General features: G+C 42.8%; 1 protein-coding gene across 3 annotated transcripts in view; it reads right to left on the minus strand.

The window, feature by feature from the left end:
* Positions 1-2047: 2047 nt before the first annotated feature.
* JMJD1C (jumonji domain containing 1C) overlaps positions 2048-20560 on the minus strand; it is a 223815-nt gene continuing 205302 nt past the window's right edge. Inside the window, exons 16-26 of one of the 3 annotated variants that reach the window (XM_040437918.1) lie at positions 19521-19734; positions 18597-18790; positions 16472-16750; positions 14688-14856; positions 14495-14585; positions 14029-14159; positions 9611-9733; positions 8732-8871; positions 5408-5584; positions 4529-4660; positions 2048-3008 (exon numbers count right to left, since the gene is read on the minus strand). In XM_040437918.1, coding sequence (XP_040293852.1) covers positions 2919-3008; positions 4529-4660; positions 5408-5584; positions 8732-8871; positions 9611-9733; positions 14029-14159; positions 14495-14585; positions 14688-14856; positions 16472-16750; positions 18597-18790; positions 19521-19734 — 1740 coding nt within the window. In that variant the 3' untranslated portion in view covers positions 2048-2918. Of the gene's footprint in view, positions 3009-4528; positions 4661-5407; positions 5585-8731; positions 8872-9610; positions 9734-14028; positions 14160-14494; positions 14586-14687; positions 14857-16471; positions 16751-18583; positions 18791-19520; positions 19735-20560 lie in introns of those variants that run through there. The other 2 variants (XM_040437919.1, XM_040437920.1) reach the window with 2 other exon arrangements.

Here is a 20560-nt window from a genome sequence, read left to right on the forward strand (position 1 = left end):
AAAAAGGATATTGAGGGCTTGACGGAGGAGAATTGGGAGAAGACACTCAAGGATTTACCAACATTGTCACTGAGCGAATCTTATAGGATTTCTCAATTGTATCTTCTACATAGGGTTTATAGAACACCTACATTACTGTTAAAAATGGGCTATAGGAATGATGATAAGTGTCCACGTTGTAATGTATCGGGTGCAAACTTGATCCATTTAATGTGGAACTGCCCACGGTTAAGGAGGTATTGGGTGGAGGTAATGGAATTCATCAATAGAGTCTTTCAGGTGGATTTGGAGGTTAACCCGTTAATTTGTTTAATGGGCCTTGTGGAAGTGCCTAGGGCTATGGGAAAAAGGAGAATGGCTATTAAGAGAGTACTATACCAGGCAAGAAAGTGTATAGCATTTCACTGGATAGATGAGATGGCGCCCACCAGCCAAGAAGTAGTGAATAGGGTACATGCATTGATTAAATTGGAGGAATATGTCTACTTGAAAAGGGATTCAAAAAAAAAATTTGAAGCAGTTTGGTCTCCATGGATCTCATATTATGAGCTGTCTTAGAGATGACTGTATACTTTGAATGGAATGAAAGGTTTAAAGGATAATTGATATGGGTGAATGGTAGACTGTTGGATGATGATTGATATTCAAATGCTTACGTCATAGAGGTATGTGTGGATAATAAGAATCTATGAAGTTATATGGTCCGCCCCAGAAGATGAAAAGGTGATGCCTTAAAAAAGAATACCATGAACTTGCATTTATGGACCATACCTTGAACTCTTCTTTCAAGTGACTGTGCTTTGGGAAAGGGGGATGGGATGGAGGGTGGGGGGGAGGAGGGGGGAGGGGTTATAGTTGTGTATTTGTTTAATGCACTTTCTTGTAAAACCAAAATAAAAATTACTTGATTAAAAAAAAACTTTGCTGGCTGGATTCATTAGTCCACCACATTATAAACTCCTTTTTTCAAGGTTACAGCCACCCTGCAATCCAGTACCGGTGGCCATGCTTGCACACTTGGAAAAAGTAACAGCTTATGTGCGCTCCCATAGTCCCAGCCACCAGAGAGGCTGTTTCCTATACTGATGGATTGCAAGGTGGTCATATCAAAAGGAAACAAGCAGTATATAATAGTGTAAAAATGAATCCAGCCAGCAAAGGAAGCAATATGGATAACAATACATTAGGAAGTAGCTTGTATTTAATTTCTCTACAATAATAAATGCTATTTGCTGAAGTGAGACAACCCAGGGGTTAAGAAAGGCTCTTAAAACGAATTGTGATTTTTATAGAGAGGGGAATCAACAATGGTGAATTATTTTGCGATTATGTGAAATCTCACGCACACATGATGAAAGAGTAAATCCTGACAGAACTCCTAGCTGAGAAAGTGAGAGCCCTGATAACTCTACCCACACAGGATGACTGACCGCTCTCCATCAGAAGGCTGTCAATCTTAGATTGTAAGTAGGCTTGAGCGAATCGAGCTTCGGATATTAGATCTGAAGTTAATTCAGTCAAACACCAGGAGACCAGTCTTAAAACGAAGTGTTAGAACGAATCGACTTTGGATCTATGATCCGAAGCTCGATTCGCTCAACACTAATTGTAAGCTCTTGTGAGCAGTTCCCTCACTCCTCGTTGACTTGTTGTTGCTGGGTAATGTATGACTTTGTTTGCACATGAACCCCCTGAATGTAAGACGCTGTGGATTATGTTGGTGCTATATAAATAAAGATTATAACAACTACTGTGTGGGGGTAATCAACCATCTCAGTCTCTCTTACGAGAAATTGTGCTCCAAATCAGAGAAGTGTAAACCATGGTATACTTACTTAGTGTGAAGAACTGAAGCTGTATGCACCAGGACCACCAGGGTGGAGCTACTCAGTGACCTAAAAATCACAGCCATGATAACATCTCCAATGGGGGGAAAGGTTGGCAGTATCCTTGAAATAAGAAATAAGCTTCCACACGAGTAACCATTCCAGTCTTCTGCCGCTTTCCGCAGGGACGCACATTACACCACATACACACGTGCTACAAGTCAACATCTGAGAAATTCTTTTTAATGGAAAATGTAAAACCCCTTTGAACTTCAATGTACAAAGCATGTGGAACACTTGCACTTTTAACAAATTAAAGCAAGCCAATGTTTTAAAAAAATACATCATTGAATGTATATATGTATATATTTACATAGCATATTAAGTTTTAATATTTAGCTTCAAAATGTCACATAAATTTTACCAAAATGAGACAACTTGTTTCAAATAAATTACATCTTCTTTAAATGTCTAATTATACATTGAGTAGGCTTCAATAAATCATTGAAGTGTCTTCTTTTTAATACCGTGTTATATTTTATAATATACAAAGTTTACAGTTATTTGGCAGTAATCTTTCAGATTATGTTATGAATGCTTCCAAATGCAGGCAATAGCTGGTGATTTCTGTTTACCCTCACAGTTATTGTGTCAATGTAGTGAAAAATATCCAAATTATTTTTAGCAAACTATACAAGTCACATTTACATTTGATCAACAATATAGCGTAGAACTTTTTGTTTTCTTTTCTTTTTCTCAAAAAAATAAATACATTTAAATCTGACATTTTTTTCTTTTTTCACAAACTTTTAATATACACTATGATACATTGTAGCACAGTCCGATGGCTCCAATCGTGCTACCTCCAGCAGCGCTGGGGAGGCCTGTAATGACCTTCCCGCCCTGCGGGGGAGGCTGATCACATCTGCCGTGATCGTGTTATACTGGTGTGGTGTCAGTAACAAGCAAATACTTGGAGAAGAGTTTCTTGGCACTGAAGATATAAAAGCGGGTCGCCCAGTGTCCTTTTTCTCTCCCAGCACAAGAATCTCTTCAACTCCAGTTGAAACAAACAAAAAAAAAAACAATAAACTAAGACTCTTCCATGTCTTCCATTTCCTCTTCGTGAATCTTCAATGATTTTACCATTTCTTTGACTGAATGGTACAAGATGTTTTTAACCTGAGGTGTAGAAAATCAAGTTAGTGTATGTCTTATGATAAATCCTGTAATCTACGCTTTGTTTAAATATGACAGCCTGACCGCATAATGACAAGCTTTTCATGCAATCCTCCCTAATAGTACGGCCACCTTTGGGCAAAAACCACAACGATAAAAATCTGCTCTAAGTAGCGCAGGATTTGGTTTGGAAATGTTGATGATTTGCTGCAGATATCACCCTTGGCATTGCAAACAGCGAAATCCACTGAAGATAGCCACAACATAAGTTCACTCTGCTGCTACTGTGAATACCGTGGATTTTTTGCACGCAATTCTGCTGTGGAAAACCACAGCATTTAACCTACATGTGGCTGTACTTTAGAGACTGCACCATTCACCTAAGTGGAGCTTGCAAAAATCATATGTGCCTGCCACCAAAACAGCCCCAATTTGGATACATGGAACAGATTTTCAGTCACAAAAACTGCTGCAACAAAATCATCCATTGATGTGTGCACATCACCTTATTATCCTCTCCAATTCAGATCCTTTCCTGGACTCTAAAAAATTCATAAGTAATTGTGTGTGTCCTGGGAATTCGGTCCTCCCTCACACACTGCAGATCACAGCAGACACACATCTCTGCAAGCTTAAAAATGTAAGGCTTTGTTCACATCTGCACCATGGTTTCCGCAATCTGAAACTACATCACAGAGCTGGATCTGTTGTACAGCGGACACTGGCACCCAATGTGATCAGTTGGTTTGACAGGAAAAATGGCACTGCATGTATGTGAACACAGCCTAAGGCCTCATGCACACGACTGTTGTTATGGTCCGCATCCGAGCCGCACTCCGTGTGCTGTCCACATCCGTTGATCCGTTCCGTGGCCCCGCAATAAAAATATAACATGTCCTATTCTTGTCTGTTTTGCGGACAAGAATAGGCATTTCTACAATGGGCCGCCTGATCCGTTCTGCAAATTGCGGAAGGCACACGGGCGACTTCCGTGTTTTGCGGATCGCAAAAAAATACAGAACGGTCGTGTGCATGAGGCCTTAGAGATCAGGAGGGAAGTAACCCCTGTGTTCTCTGCAGTCTGGAAATGGAGAAGTGATTCTATAGTTGGGCAGAAGGGCTCACTACAGTACCAAACTTCTTGAGCAGATATCACGGACAGTGTGTGTGTTAGAAGACCACTCGTCTGACTGAATGGTATACAGTGAATATCTTTGCTCTGATCCAGTCCTTGACATGGGTCATTCTGTCATCTATCTGCTGCACATAGAAGATGCTGTCATATTCCAGTTTTCAGAATAACTTCTACTTGTTCTTTCCTCTTTTATACTACTTTGTGACCTTCGCTTCAATACAGAGCTAAATCAGGACATGGACACCATGAATCAAGCTTGAGCTCAAGCTAAAAACCCTTTTTTTTCTGCTAGGCATTCATATTTGTTGGAAAATAATCGGTAGAAAATGAGGGTTCTCTTGCCAATTTAAGTGAGGACTGCAGAACACGATGTCTGTACGCATCTTACCTGCAATTTATCATCAAAATTGATTTCTTCTTTAGAAAGCCTCAGCTCTTGAGTTAAATGAAATGAGTGAACAAGATGTTCTGGGGACACGAAGTCTTGAGTCACTTGGATGCAGCTGTGAAAATTTTGCACCTGTCACAGGGGAAAGAGCAAAACAAAAAGTGTAAGTGTCCAATCATTGATCACCCACATCATGGACATATTGGTATGTGGTCTGGATTGCTGCATATAGCACTATAAACGCACATGCTAGCCTTCGGAGCGATACGTGGCATTCCAACTACTTTGCAGACAATGTTCTCCCCTAAGAAGGTAGTGATTTAGAGGCGATCATCTCTGTACGGGCTCATGCAGATGACCATAGCCGTGTGCGTTCTGCATCTTGCAGAGTGGAACGTCCTAGCCTCTACAGAATACCTCTATCCTTGTCCATAAAACAGACAAGAAAGGGACATGTTCTATTATATTTGTGGGTGCCACGGAACAGACATACGGATGGGGGGGGGGGGGGGGGGGGGGGGGTGTGTGAAAATACATTTATGTGCATGAGCCCAAGAACTATGCATTCACTAGAACTTGCCACCTTTGTAGGTCTCCATTTGAGACGTGAGCCAAACGCAAGTACAGTATGGCCCCTTGCTATGGGCACCAAACAAAGCTCTAATATGTCCGTGCAAATCAACCTTCATTGTGAAATCTATAGAGGCGGCAGGGAATCAATCATGTTCTGATACCAGCAAAAGCGCTGGCGAGACTGTAGTCGCAACATGACTGGCTGCTACTCAACTCTACTGCTGTATAATGGGTTGCAGTCAGTGGAGGGGTACAATAAACCATCAGGATTTAGACATGGAATATAAATAGAATTCAATACTTCACCTGATAAATGGCTCCTGCAGGCAGTATGACTGCATCACCAAGGAACTGGACCAGTGTGTGGCTCTTCACACCATAATCCTCTAAGAGACTTTGGCGGAGTTTCTTATTCAGGTACCAGTTCTGGTCGCGTATTGGGTCATGGTCAGGAAGGATTTCAAGGCATTGCTCTTTTGCAGCCTACAAAGACAAGAAGAGTAAGACATGTCCACTTTTATTGCTGTGGCACGCTAAATATCATACAGCAGTATCTACTTCTTCCCCATTGTACTACTCAAGCCAAAAACACAACGGGATCCCGTTCCAAGCTGTAGTCTCCTGTTGCATGTTGCTTCAGAATATTTTAGTCTTCAATAACAAAAAATATAAAAAAATGTACTAAAATGGAAATTCTTAGAAGTGACACAGGATCTTGTCATAGGAAACATTCCCAAGTAAAGTAATGGCAGAAACTGTACTGCAGTACTGGCAGTCCCCGTGCAGATCTCCTGCTGGTGCGCTCAGTAGAATATTTGGCTCCACTTGATGTTTGTAGTGGTTTTTTTTATAATTCAAGTGACTCACTGGATCCCTCACAATTAACAGCTTAATATTAAGATACCATGAGAATAAGGTTTAGACGTTATCTAATGGATTTATAGAGGTCTAACTATTCCTATAGTGCTAGATGACAGGTGAAACTCGAAAAATTAGAATATCTTGCAAAAGTCCATTTATTTGAGTAATGCAACTTAAAATAAATTGCATTAATGCAGCTTAAAATTAGAATTTTGTGAAAAGGTTCAGTATTCTAGGCTCAAAGTGTCACACTCTAGTCGGCTAATTAATCCATATCCCCTGAGCAAAGGGTACCTCAAAATTGTGACTTTGGGGTTTCATAAGCTGTAAACCATAATCATCCAAATTATAACAAATAAAGGCTTGAAATATCTCGCTTTGGGCTCTTTCACACCTGCGTTATTGTCTTCCGGCATAGAGTTCCGTCGTCGGGGCTCTATGCCGGAAGAATCCTGATCAGGATTATCCTAATGCATTCTGAATGGAGAGTAATCCGTTCAGGATGCATCAGGATGTCTTCAGTTCCGGTACGGAACGTTTGTTGGCCGGAGAAAATACCGCAGCATGCTGCGCTTTTTGCTCCGGCCAAAAATCCGGAACACTTGCCGCAAGGCCGGATCCGGAATTAATGCCCATTGGAAGGCATTGATCCGGATCCGGCCTTAAGCTAAACGTCGTTTCGGCGCATTGCCGGAGCCGACATTTAGCTTTTTCAGAGTGGTTACCATGGCTGCCGGGACGCTAAAGTCCTGACAGCCATGGTAAGTGTAGCGGGGAGCGGGGGAGCAGTGTACTTACCGTCCGTGCGGCTCCCCGGGCGCTCCAGAGTGACGTCAGGGCGCCCCAAGCGCATGGATCGCGTGATCGCATGGATCACGTCATCCATGCGCATGGGGCGCTCTGACGTCATTCTGGAGCGCCCGGGGAGCCGCACGGACTGTAAGTATACTGCTCCCCCGCTCCCCGCTCCTACTATGGCAACCAGGACTTTAATAGCGTCCTGGGTGCCATAGTAACACTGAAAGCATTTGGAAGACGGTTCCGTCTTCAAATGCTTTCAGTACACTTGCGTTTTTCCGGATCCGGAGTGTAATTCCGGCAAGTGGAGTACACGCCGGATCCGGACAACGCAAGTGTGAAAGAGGCCTTTGCATGTGATGAGTCTCATATCTTAGAGCTCTTTCACACTTGCGTTCTTTTCTTCCGGCATAGAGTTCCGTCGTCGGGGCTCTATGCCGGAAGAATCCTGATCAGGATTATCCTAATGCATTCTGAATGGAGAGAAATCCGTTCAGGATGCATCAGGATGTCTTCAGTTCCGGACCGGAACGTTTTTTGGCCGGAGAAAATACCGCAGCATGCTGCGCTTTTTGCTCCGGCCAAAAGTCCTGAACACTTGCCGCAAGGCCGGATCCGAAATTAATGCCCATTGAAAGGCATTAATCCGGATCCGGCCTTAAGCTAAACGTGGTTTCGGCGCCTTGCCGGATCCGACGTTTAGCTTTTTCTGAATGGTTACCATGGCTGCCAAGACGCTAAAGTCCTGGCAGCCATGGTAAAGTGTAGTAGGGAGCGGGGGAGCAGTATACTTACCGTCCGTGCGGCTCCCCGGGCGCTCCAGAGTGACGTCAGGGCGCCCCACGCTCATAGATGACGTGCCGCATGGATCATGTCATCCATGCGCATGGGGCGCTCTGACGTCATTCTGGAGCGCCCCGGGAGCCGCACGCACTGTAAGTATACTGCTCCCCCGCTCCCCACTACTACTATGGCAGCCAGGACTTTAATAGCGTCCTGGGTGCCATAGTAACACTGAACGCATTTTGAAGACGGATCCGTCTTCAAATGCTTTCAGTTCACTTGCGTTTTTCCGGATCCGGCGTGTAATTCCGGCAAATGGAGTGCACGACGGATCCGGACAACGCAAGTGTGAAAGAGCCCTTAGTTTCACCTTTTAAGTTGCATTACTGATATAAAGGAATTTTGCACGATATTCTAATTTTTAGAGTTTTACCTGCATATTAACAAGCGTTCGCCGGAACACACGTTAGCAATGATCTGGCAGTCTATGAGGCTACTTTCACACTCGCGTTTGGTGCGGATCCGTCTTGTATCTGCACAGACGGATCCACACCGATAATGCAAATGCTCTTATCCGTTCATAACGGATCCGTTTGCATTATCCATTCAAAAAAAAGTCTAAGTCAAAACGGATCCGTTTTCAATTGCACCATATTGTGTCAGTGAAAAACGGATCCGTCCCCATTGACTTACATTGTAAGTCAGGATGGATCTGTTTGGCTCCGCATAGTCAGGCGGTCACCAAAACGCTGCAAGCTGTGTTTTAGTGACAGTCTAAAAAACGCAACGGAGACCAAATGCAGCCAAAGTGATGCATTCTGAACAGATCCTTATTTATTCAGAATGCATTGGGGTTGAACTGATCCGTTTTGGACCGCTTGTGAGAGCCCTGAAACGGATCTCACAAGCGGACCCAGAAACGCCAGTGTGAAAGTAGCCTTACTGCCACCGCATGCTATACTGCATGCTTAAAAATCCCTGTTTGCTGGCGGCAGATCATGCTGTGTAATCACGATCTGCTGCCGGCAAACAGCTGGACATGCTGAGGAGGAGATCGTTGCATGTAATAGCAGCTGTCTCCTTCCTGACAATCGCCTGAAGAATCAAGCTGTCTAATACAGCCCTAACACAATCGTGGAAATACAACAGAAAATACAAAAACCATGCAAGTCGTGAGGAGGTCTTCACCTTATGTAAAAACTCTCTGATTTTATCTGCGTCTTTAGTCTCGTAAATGTGCCAGAGAGACCCGGGAGCCTCGGTGGTGTCCTTCAGTCTTTTCGTCAAACTTTCATCCATGTCCTCTTCCTCAAACTTCTTTACTACACCTGAAACCAGAACATTGGTTGAATTTGGACTCACTGGTATATTCTATGATCAGATATCTGTGAAAAGCACTGCACGGAGGAAGGGGGAGAAGGACTTGCTTCACGGCTTTGATCTTCCAAAATGTGAAAAAGCTACAACCCTTGCACTTGTATCGAAGCAGACGGCATTCTTTTCACTAGCAGCAGATTCTCATATTCTGAATACTTCCTCCATAGCGCAATACATATTGGGGGTCCCTTATTAGGACTCCCTGTGCCAGAAACTGGTGTAAAACCGTTGATTGGCTTTATTTTGAAACTTTTTGAACATCCATGTACTTAAATTTAGAAGCATGGTGCATTTCTACGCCACCCTTGAGACTGGGAGGAGGGGCAGGGTCATCAATCCTGGCAGTTTCCTGCCAATAATGATTATGAGATGACCGAGTTGCCCATAACAACCAATTAGATCCCACCTTACATTTTTCATAGCTCCTTTAGGGAGTGAAGGCTGGAATCTGATTGGTTGCTATGGACAACTAAGCCAGTTTTTCTTTACACCAGTTTTGATAAATCTCGCCCACTCTCTTTAAGCGCAATCACCCTGAAGATGTATTGACATGTCACGCGGCGCTCGTGCTCCTGTGCAGGACGAGCGGTCATGCTAGGTGTCTGCCCTTGTCCTGTATCGCATAGCACATGCAGCTCTTGCCTAATCAATGGTCATTAGAGAAGGAATCCATTTGTGAGGGTTACTTACCTGATTTACTAGCAGCCACGTTGCCCTTCACCACACCGACATAGACTAGGATGTTCACCATATCGGACACTTCTATATGAAGGTTTGTTGTACCAGTGTCATGATCCTTGGTGGCAACCACTCCTGTATTCACAAAGAAAGAAAAAGGTTGAACTTGAATGTGCCGATCACTGTGCAGATTCAGTAGCCATATCCAGCTGTAATTACAGAGGTTACACATCACAAGCTTCGTATTCTCTGCCTTCTGCACTAAGAATTTAGGCAATGCCCTTCACCACTAACCTGCAGGAGAGGATAGGCCATAGATATTAGATTGCAGTGGGAACAGACTGACTCTACATCCGCCAATTAGATGTTTAACACCTTAATGACTGCCACTAGGTGTTTTTACAGAAGTCATTAATGGGTTTTATTTTAATGCGGCCTAGAATAAGTGGTGCGTGGGTCTCCCCTCTCCCTCGGGCCTGCCTGCAGTGTATGCCCATCCGGCTGCTCTTCTCTGGCATATCCTCCCGGTGTCTGTCAGTATAGCACAAACAGTGTAATACACTGGACTCCATAAGCAGTGCAGTGTATTATAGAAGTAATCAGAAGATTGCCTGTTAAAGTCCCATTGTGGAACTACTAAACGATTGAGAAAAGGTTTTAACCACCTGCCATCTGGGCCATTTGCCCCCTTCCTGACCAGGCCTAATTTTGCAAAACTGACATATCTCACTTTATGTGGTAATGACTTTGGAACGCCTTTACTTATCCAAGTCATTCAGAGAATGTTTTCTCATGACACATTGTACTTCATGATAGTCATAAATTTGAGTCAAAATATTTCACCTTTATTTATGAAAAAATCCTAAATTTACCCAAAAATGTGAAAAATTCGCAATTTTCTAAATTTCAATTTCTCTGCTTTTAAAACAAAAAGTGATACCTCATAAAATATTTATTACTTAACATTCCCCATATGTCTACTTTATGTTGGCATCATTTTGGAATTGTCATTTTATTTTTTTAGGACGTTAGAAGGCTTAGAAGTTTAGAAGCAATTCTTCAAATTTTTAAGAAAATTGCCAAAACCCACTTTTTAAAGGACCAGTTCAGGTCTGAAGTCACTTTGTGGGGCCTACATAGTGGATACCCCCATAAATGACCCCATTGTAGAAACTACACCCCTCAAGGTATTCAAAACCGATTTTACAAACTTTGTTAACCCTTTAGGCGTTTCACAAGAATTAAAGGAAAATGGAGATCAAATTTAGACATTTCACTTTTTTGGCAGATTTTCCATTTTAATCAAATTTTTTCTTTAACACATCGATGGTTAACAGCCAAACAAAACTCAATATTTATTACCCAGATTCTGCGGAAACACCCCACATGTGGTCAGAAACTGGTGTATGGGCACACGGCAGGGCGCAGAAGAAAAGGAACTCCACATGGTTTTTAGATGCCATGTCCCATTTGAAGCCCCCTGATGCACCCTTACAGTAGAAACTCCCAAGAAGTGACCCCATTTTGGAAACTAGGGGATAAGGTGCCAGTTTTATTAGTACTATTTTTGGGAACATATGATTTTTTGATCATTCATTATAACACTTTATGGGGCAAGGTGACAAAAAAATTGGTTGTTTTAGCACAGTTTCTATTTATTTATTTTTACAGCGTTCACCTGAAGGGTTCAGTCAAGTGACATTTTTATAGAGCAGATTGTTACGGACGTGGCGATACCTAATATGTATACTTTTTCTCATTTATTAAAGTTTTACACAATAATAGCATTTTTGAAACAAAAAAATTATGTTTTAATGTGTCCATGTTCTGAGAGCTATAGTTTTTTTTTTATTTTTTGAGAGATTTTCTTATGTAGGGGCTCATTTTTTGCGGGATGAGGTGACTGTTTTATTGGTACCATTTTGTGGGACATACGCGTTTTTGATCACTTGGTGTTGCACCTTTTGTGATGCAAGGTGACAAAAATTGCTTGTTTTGACAGTTTTTTTTTTTTTTTTTTATGGTGTTCACCTGAGGGGTTAGCTCATGTGATATTTTTATAGAGCTGGTTTTTACGGACACGGCAATACCCAATATGTCTATTTTATTTTATTTTTTCTATTTTTAACATTTTTTTTTATTTTATTTTTTCAACCCTATTTTATTTTACACTTTTCATCCCCCATAAGGTCATACAAGACCTCTGGGGGACATTTACTTCACTTTTTCATTTTTTTTTTTACTGTTGATTTCTCCTGTAACTGGGGCTGACATAGTAGCCCCAGTTACAGGAGAAATACACCCCCCAGAGAGGCTGTACAGCATAATTCTGCGCTGTACAGCCTCAGTGCAGGGCTGATCGAGGTCTGTGAAAGACCTCACACAGCTCCTGCACTCTCCGGTCCCGGCGGTCACATGACCACCGGGCCGGAACAGGAAGCGCATAGCGCTTCCTGCTCTGCATACACAGCGCTCGGTGAGCGCTGTGTATGCAGCGATCCAGAAGGCAGGGACACCTGGGAACTGTCCCTGCCTTCTCTCTGGGTTGCCCTGCTGTCACTGACAGCGGGCAACCCGAACAGCAGCTGCACGATTAGCGTGCAGCTGCAGTTTCTGAAATAGAGATCCACCCATACCACGTTTATATCCTATGGGCGGACGGAAAGTGGTTAAATAAATAAAAATAATCTCCAAGTTAAAAAAATGCATATTTCTTTCATTGAAAAAAAGATTTGTAAGTAAAATCTCCATATATTTGTTAATCGCCGCAGCCTTAATAACCCCACTACAATTACCATGCGATTTATCCTGCATGGTGAACGTCATAAATAAACAAACCACAACAACAAAATGCCAAAATTGCAGTTTTTTTGCATATTCGCCACCAAAATAACTGAATAAAAAGAGATCAAAGTATTATGTATTCTAAAATGATACTAGGGTACACTACAAGTTGGACCACAAAAATCAAGCCCTCACACAGCACCATAGAAAGAAAAAAAAAAAGTTACAGGTATTGTTATGCAACATTTTCTTTTCTTTTTTAAAAATAAAAAATAAAAATTGGTTTTATTGTGTAAAAGTTGTAAACTGAGGGCTCTTTCACACTTGCGTTATTGTCTTCCGGCATAGAGTTCCGTCGTCGGGACTCTATGCCGGAAGAATACTGATCAGGATTATCCTAATGCATTCTGAATGGAGAGTAATCCGTTCAGGATGCATCAGGATGTCTTCAGTTCCGGTACGGAACGTTTTTTGGCCGGAGAAAATACCGCAGCATGCTGCGCTTTTTGCTCCGGCCAAAAATCCTGAAGACTTGCCGCAAGGCCAGATCCGGGATCAATGCCCATTGAAAGGCATTGATCCGGATCCGGCCTTAAGCTAAACGTCGTTTCAGCGCATTGCCGGACCCGACGTTTAGCTTTTTCTGAATAGTTACCATGGCTACCGGGACGCTAAAGTCCTGACAGCCATGGTAAGTGTAGCGGGGAGCAGGGGAGCAGCATACTTACCGTCCGTGCGGCTCCCCGGGCGCTCCAGAGTGACGTCAGGGCGCCCCAAGCGCATGGATCACGTGATCACATGGATCACGTCATCCATGCGCATGGGGCGCTCTGACGTCATTCTGGAGCGCCCGGGGAGCCGCACGGACTGTAAGTATACCGCTCCCCCGCTCCCCGCTACTACTATGGCAACCAGGACTTTAATAGCGTCCTGGGTGCCATAGTAACACTGAAAGCATTTGGAAGACGGTTCCGTCTTCAAATGCTTTCAGTACACTTGCGTTGTTACGGATCCGGCAGGCACCTCCGGCAACGGAAGTGCATGCCGGATCCCAACAACGCAAGTGTGAAAGAGGCCTGAAACATTTTTTCATATCGCTGTAACCTTACTGACCCAGAGAATAAAGTTATCATGTTAATTATGCAGAAAAGTGAATGCCACAAACTTTACAACAAAAACTCAGTGGCAGTACTGTTGCAACCCCCCACATACAGTTAATAAAAGGTTAATTAGTAAAATATAAAGCCCTTATACGGCTACAGAGACGGAAAAATAAAAAAAAAGTTATAGCTCTTGGAAGGTGATGATCAATAAAGACATAAAATGCATACAGGGGGAAGGGGTTAAAGGGGCTCTCCTGCTCCCCACTTTGTAGTAGCTGTTTTACATCTCCATCCCATTCATTTAAATGGGAGCCAAGCTGCAGTGGCCACAGAGCTTCCAGCTCCTTCCACTGTTTAGTTTCTGGCGCCTGACCAAAAAATCTGATCAGTGGATGTGCCGGCTGTCGAACCCCCACCAACCTGATAGTGATGACCTACCTGGAAGATAAGTCATTAATATAAAAAATCTGTAATACTCCTTTAGTGCCTGGAATGTAAACGTTAATTAGATCAAGCAGAGTTATAAATGAAGCATGAACTCACCAAATGCGCTACACATCCTTGGGCCCAAGTCTGGACGTACAAAGAATGTTGGCATATGGGAGGCGAGGTTGAATTTCCCATCTGGGTTGCAGTATTCTGGGACTGGCAGCATCCTAAAAAAATCTTCATGTCTAGGGGAGATAATATACAGGCGTTAATGTCTGGTTTCAGTAAAAATAATGCAAATACTTCCTAACACCATGCATTGTTTTAATACATGCCATAGTCCTAAAATATTGGCCTCCAGGGTGGATGAATGTAATCAGAGAGACCGTTGAGGTCATAATTTGTGAACTAGCAGTGCAGACAGTTCCTACCAGCAGTACACTACAGTAGGTCTCCAAGGAGGACACATACTGGAACAGATTTACACTTCTGGTGCATACCGATCTACCCTGCCCCAAGGTCTCCATTTACTAAAAGAGTCAAGTAATAAAATCTCCAGCCAAAGCATCAGGGCTATTACCTGGCAAGCATCATATTTTTGAAGTCTTCTCCAGAAGGCTGATCTTTCAGTTTCAAAAGAATAGTCTCTCCGTTTTTAAGTTTCTGTCGTTCTGTTTGAGGGGGGAGAAACCAAGAACAATTAGGAGGCCAATTTACAACTGTCAGAAAATGAGTCTCTTATTAATTTGTTAGTGCAGTCTAGCAGAACTTACTGGAGACCTCCTCAAATCCATCCCAGAACTCCTTTACATTCCCGCTCGACACCACTCCCTCCTTGCAGTTGAGAAGATCTCCTTGGTGGTCCCCAAAGTCATGGCTGATTGCCTCACATTTCCACAGATTTGGGTTCATTTTTTTATGATTTCCAGACACTACAACAGTCTAGGAGAAAAATAAAATCACAGATTACAAAGACTGAAAGCTCCAATTGCTAAGGAAGCCTTTTTCATACATCAGGCGTTCAGAGCGCAATGATGAAGCAATGACTTGGTTTTGGATCCTCCTGGTCCATAGGCTGGACTATTAACGTGGTATAATCTTTACGTTCGAGACAATTTACAATCAGTGTACGACTTTCTATACCACAATCTGGCAAGTGTAGTATTAATCACACAAAGGGGGATTGAGACCTGCAGAAATCCATGTGCAGGCTACAGAAAACCTCATTTAGATGCAGGGAACAGATTTTTAATCGCAGAAATTTCCGCAACAAATCTTCCCCGTGTGAACATACAAATGCAGGGCCGGACTCACTCAGTCCAGTTGCTTGCTCTTTCTAGAATTTGTATGCAGTTTATTACAGTATTAATATGCTTATGGAAATGTCTTTGTGCTGTCGCTTGGAGACTGTCGGGTGTGAGGACGTAAACAGATGGCCACGAACATCTCACAGTTCTCTCCATTCAGCCTGATTATATGGTGATGTACTGACTTCTCAGAGCTTACAATGAGCACATTCTGCTTGTGTGGAATACACGCTTAGAAATCATGCATTTTATGCACACACATATATACCCAGAAGTGTAACGGCGTGTGTGCAGTAGCTGCTCCCGAAGCCAAACTTTGAGCTTTGGCAGCGGCGCATGCAGAAGACTGACAGGGCCAAGCAGGATGACCAGCCCTGAAAATCATACGGCAGGTGGGCGCTTCTTACAGGGGACAGAACCCCACAGGTGAAGTCTGGCCAATTATATATAATCTAGCTGTATGTCAGTTGAGCTCCACAGCTTAGTATTTTAAGGGCTTGTGCACCCTAGTATATGTGTCATGCTGTACTTGACGTCTGCCCACAACACCACATTCCCCCCCTCCATATGATGTTTTTAGGGGAGAATACTGAGGCACCACACAGACTGATATAAGGTCTCATATTAAGGACTGCAGCCTGTGCCTCTTGTATCTCCTGTGCATGACGCCTTATATAAAACAAGGATATAGCTTCATAATTAGGACAGGAGAAGCGAATATTAAAGGAAGTAGAATAAAAAGTTATGAAACTCTGCTAAACTCTGGATTCCAATTTCTTGTCATTAACAAAATCTCTGCTTGTGGCCAATGAACCTAGAGGCTGAAAACAAATACAGATAACATCCAACTGATACAGGAGAACGGCGTATATTGAAGTTTTGTACCTGTGCCAGTTGTATGTGATCAAGATAGCAAGCAGAGATCATACAAACTGAGGATTGGAGTACATTAGATAGCTGTCAATTGTTTCGATACACAAGTTTTAAAAGGGCCGTCCACTATTAGAAAAATATTCCCACTTTCCTCCAAAAACAGCACCACACCTGTCCACAGGTTGAGGATGGTATTACAGCTCAGCCCTATTCACTCCCATGGAGCAGAGCTGCAATACAAGATACAACAATGGACAGGTGTGGCGTGTTTTTTCTATTTCAGGAAAACCCATTTAAGCTTTACTTACATAAAATTAGAAAAGCATTTTAATGTGCATTAAATATTCCTCGTCCGTCCCCGTGTGTGAATCACTAACCTTCCCCTGCTTCCAGCACTCCCTGAAGAGCTTCCAGTTGCTGTTATGCCTATGATCTCTTAACCATAAAATGTGTCGATCACAGATCCAAGAATGTGGAATATCACTGTGTGTTCTTGTCTTCTCGTCCAGGGGTGGCTTGTGGCTCTCAGAAATGTCCTCTTTTGGCTCGAATTTTATGCTGGGTTTCAGTGGTCTTGTGGCAGGAATTTTGTTTTCAACCACTGATGCAATGATGTCATCCAAGATGTTTGGCATGGACCTTCCACTTTTACCGCTCTGGTATTTCAAAAAGACAAGAATATTTGACTCTTGCAAATTTCCATAATAGTTTGCAGATTTGAAAAGGCTTAGGAACATGACTTTTTTATTAAGTAACATTTTGTGAGTTCCCCGATGCAGAAATCAACAACCTATAAGTAATTCAGCAGAAGCAATCGGCACCAGAATGCATCCTACCCCATCCCCAGGAGTATCCATGGCTGCTAGTAATTCCCTTGTGAATATTTACATTCTTTTTATACTAAGTGGGCCACATATGATATAAGAGAGACTATTTTGGGTAGACACTGATTTAGGCCTCTGGCACACGACTGTATGGCTTTTTCAGTATTTTGCAGTCCGCAAAAAATACGGATAATGTCCATGTGCATTCAGTTTTTTGTGGAACGGAACAGCTGGCCACTGATAGAACAGTACCATCCTTGTCCGTTATGCGGACAATAATAGGACATGTTCTATCTTTGAACGAAATGGAAAAACGGAAAGCATACGGAGTACCTTCCGTTTTTTTGCGGATCCGTTGAAACGGAACACAAAAAAAAGAACGTAAAAAAAAACGTTTGTGTGCAAAAGGCCTTACTTTCACCAGTTTTCAAACTTTAGGGGGAGGAAAGGTTTTTAAAGAACCTTAGGTGTCAATAAATGCACGTGGTTCGCCTGAGCAAGTCTGTAGGGAGGAACTTTTTCAGTGAGGGTTTTTGTGAGGTTTTGTAAAAGGGCAGAACCTTTAAAAGCATGTCAACAGATTTTTACCTGGAAGGCTTTTACCTATGAAACATAGCTAAGTTGGCAGCTGAGGGCATCTGTGTTGCTCCCATGTTCATATGTTCCCGCATTGGTGAGAAAAATGATGTTTTTATATATGCAAAGGAGCTTCTAGGAGGCGTTAACATTACACATAGAGGCTCTGCTCTCTCTGCAACTGCCACACCCTCTGCAGGCGTGATCACCCTTGCACTGCCTGGCACTGTCACGGTAGTTGCAGACAGCTGAGCCTCTTGGTGTAACGGCAGCGCCTCCATTAGTCCTTGAGGCCCATTTTTCTCAGTAATGTGGGCACATATAAACATGGAACCAACACAGATGTCTTCAGCTGCCAAGTGCACATGTAACAGGTCAGTGTCATAGGTACAAATCTGCCGACAGATGCCCTTTAAGGGTATATTTACACATAGATTTGTTGTAGAAATTTCTGACGTCCTGTTCTGAATGGCAGAAATCCATACACACTGCAGAAACAACCCGTTTCACAGGTACGAATCAAAATTACATTCGCCAAAACTTCTGTAATAAATCTGCCACTTGCAAACGTATTTATGAGCAGCCATTTTTATTCAGATGCACACATGACATTCATGAGGACCAAAATTCAATTTATATGAAGATGAGCCTTGACCAGGATATAGGCATAGCCCAAAACATACAAAAACAGCATTTCTAACTATGACGCATGCACACATCCAGCACTGTGCAGTAAATACGGACATAGATCATGCATACATGGCTTGGCTTGCTACTGCCTGGGAATGTTTTGCTGCTCCCTGTACTAGTTTTCAAACCCGATTCCACTAGTCTTCGCCAATTAAATGTTAAATACTGCATCACATTTCCCATTCAAAGACAACTTTGTTTGCAGGTCACTTCCAAGTTCTTGGTTGTCTTTGGCAAGTAGCCCAAGTCTGCGAAGAGTTTTGCCAAGAGAATAACTTTCCTCTCTCAGCATATCTGTCTACCCATGATTTCTGCAATTCAAATCATTTCAACATGGATGTGCCCAGAATACAAGTAGTCACAGTAACTTTCAAACAAATCAGTGCTTTTTGCCCTTACTGGACTTCCCTACCGAGTAAACTGGTGCAAAGGCAATGCCGGCGTCAGTGGATCCCAGGCGTAGTTTGCCGGCAGTGGTGGTGAGCAGGTCTCGCAGGGTGGAGCCCGGCTCACTAGTTTGTGTTGCAGGAGAGGAGGATTTGGGGTTTGCCGTTTCATTATCTTGTTCTTCTTTGAGAAGTTTTGTCACAGGGACCTCTTTATTCTCTGCAATAGAATATACTCAGGTCAGTGCAAAAATAAATTCATCTTTGTACAGTAAAGTCTAGTGCCTCGTGCATTCCTGGGCAGGCTGGCGCCTCACACTGAGTTGAGCTAGGGTTTACATATTGCCATATATTTTTTGGATACAACATTCACATACGAGTCTCGCTTCATCTAGTCCTTGAAATATTTATCTGGGGAGGTGATATCTTGTCTCAATTTACCAACTATCCCCTGTTTCTCTGTAGTAACAGCCCCTGATGAACCCCCAAAAAGTAACACCCCCTGGGAGATACACGTTGGGCCAATAGCTAATATTTTGAGATATCAGAACAATTAAAAACCTACCTTCCCATTTCATGTGTACATAGGTATGTTAGTATACATAAATAGAAGTAATTTCTTGCGATCCCCATTCCTTACTTGGATACCCCAGTGTGCACAGTTTTTTTTTTAAGGACAACAAAGACGATCGAGTGGGATCGCCCTTTTCAGGGTAGCTGTTCCACTCTTAGGTAGGGCGGAATAGGGACTTTGTAGGTTTTTTTTTCGTGTGCTTTTCCTTGGTTATATTTTTGGGATCTTTTTAATTGTAGTAATAAAGGTTACATTTTTGGGGAAGTTATTTTGTTTTCTGTGATATACAGTAAAGTCTAGCCTGGCACTTAACATACAAGAGGTATATATGTATGTATTTGTTTTATTACTGAGAAACTGGTTACTAAAAACGTACCTTTCTTTTCTTCTCTCGACTTTTGTTCTGCCAGATCCGCCAGCCAGTGCAGTGAGGAATGAGATTCTGGGGATGCCAACTTGCTGTCTGTGCTCGTGTCGCTTCCTGGGCTTGCATTGCCATTGGTTTCGGGCTTCTGAGAAGGGCTGTGCTGTTGTGATTCTGGCAAGCTCAGAGAGATCTTGTTACTGTGATTCAGGACATTTTGTAATACCTAAAATATTAAACACGACCGTCAAATCGGTGACATAAAATAGCTTCATATTTACCATCCCATCTCCTTTCTTCCTGGCAACCTAAAATTCGCCCTACAAAATTATATGGAAAGTTGGCCACGGTCACCTCTGCGGCAAGCTGATCCGGTGCAAATGTCGACGGTTAGCCGGACGAAAAACTTGCACGACTGACCTCATGACAGTCAATGGGGATCCGGCGGTAAACTGTAGAATCCGGCAATGTCGGATACAATGAAATCCGTCAGGCTGCTTTCTGCTGAATGTGCTGCCGTAGATGTGTACGCTGCCTTATTAAACAGTTTCCCTATGAAGTGGCTCCACAGTTATAGTAATTGCTGGAATATTGTTAGTATATACCAGTAACGTGATCTGGGCATATCCAACTGCTGGAACCCACCAAGATCGTGAAAATAACAGCATCAGCTACTTCAGCGCATGGCTAGACACCGTGCACCACTTACCACATTCTTGTGATAGGCGGGAGTCCGAGTTTTTGGATCGGCATATCCTTACAATAGGTCTTCACTTACTAGTAATTTAAGAATTTGTCCATACAGCAGACAGCCAGGACTGTGTCAGACTATGCGGCTAATGCATACAATGAAGGTGCATGACAGTACCAAAGCCTGGGAACTACTTGTCATTATGTTCTATGGAATGTCTTCCTGTACATATAGTATCCTACAAATCTTATTTTAGCTGCCACTGTGTGAGATCTGTGTGTTCTAGATAAACCAATGATTCATGGTGCCATCAACAATCGCTGGTAAGAGATGAATCAGCAGGACATCCTTTCAGAAGGAA

Source organism: Bufo bufo, chromosome 6 (genome assembly GCF_905171765.1).
Source record: "Bufo bufo chromosome 6, aBufBuf1.1, whole genome shotgun sequence".
In the NCBI taxonomy this organism is placed as follows: domain Eukaryota; kingdom Metazoa; phylum Chordata; class Amphibia; order Anura; family Bufonidae; genus Bufo; species Bufo bufo.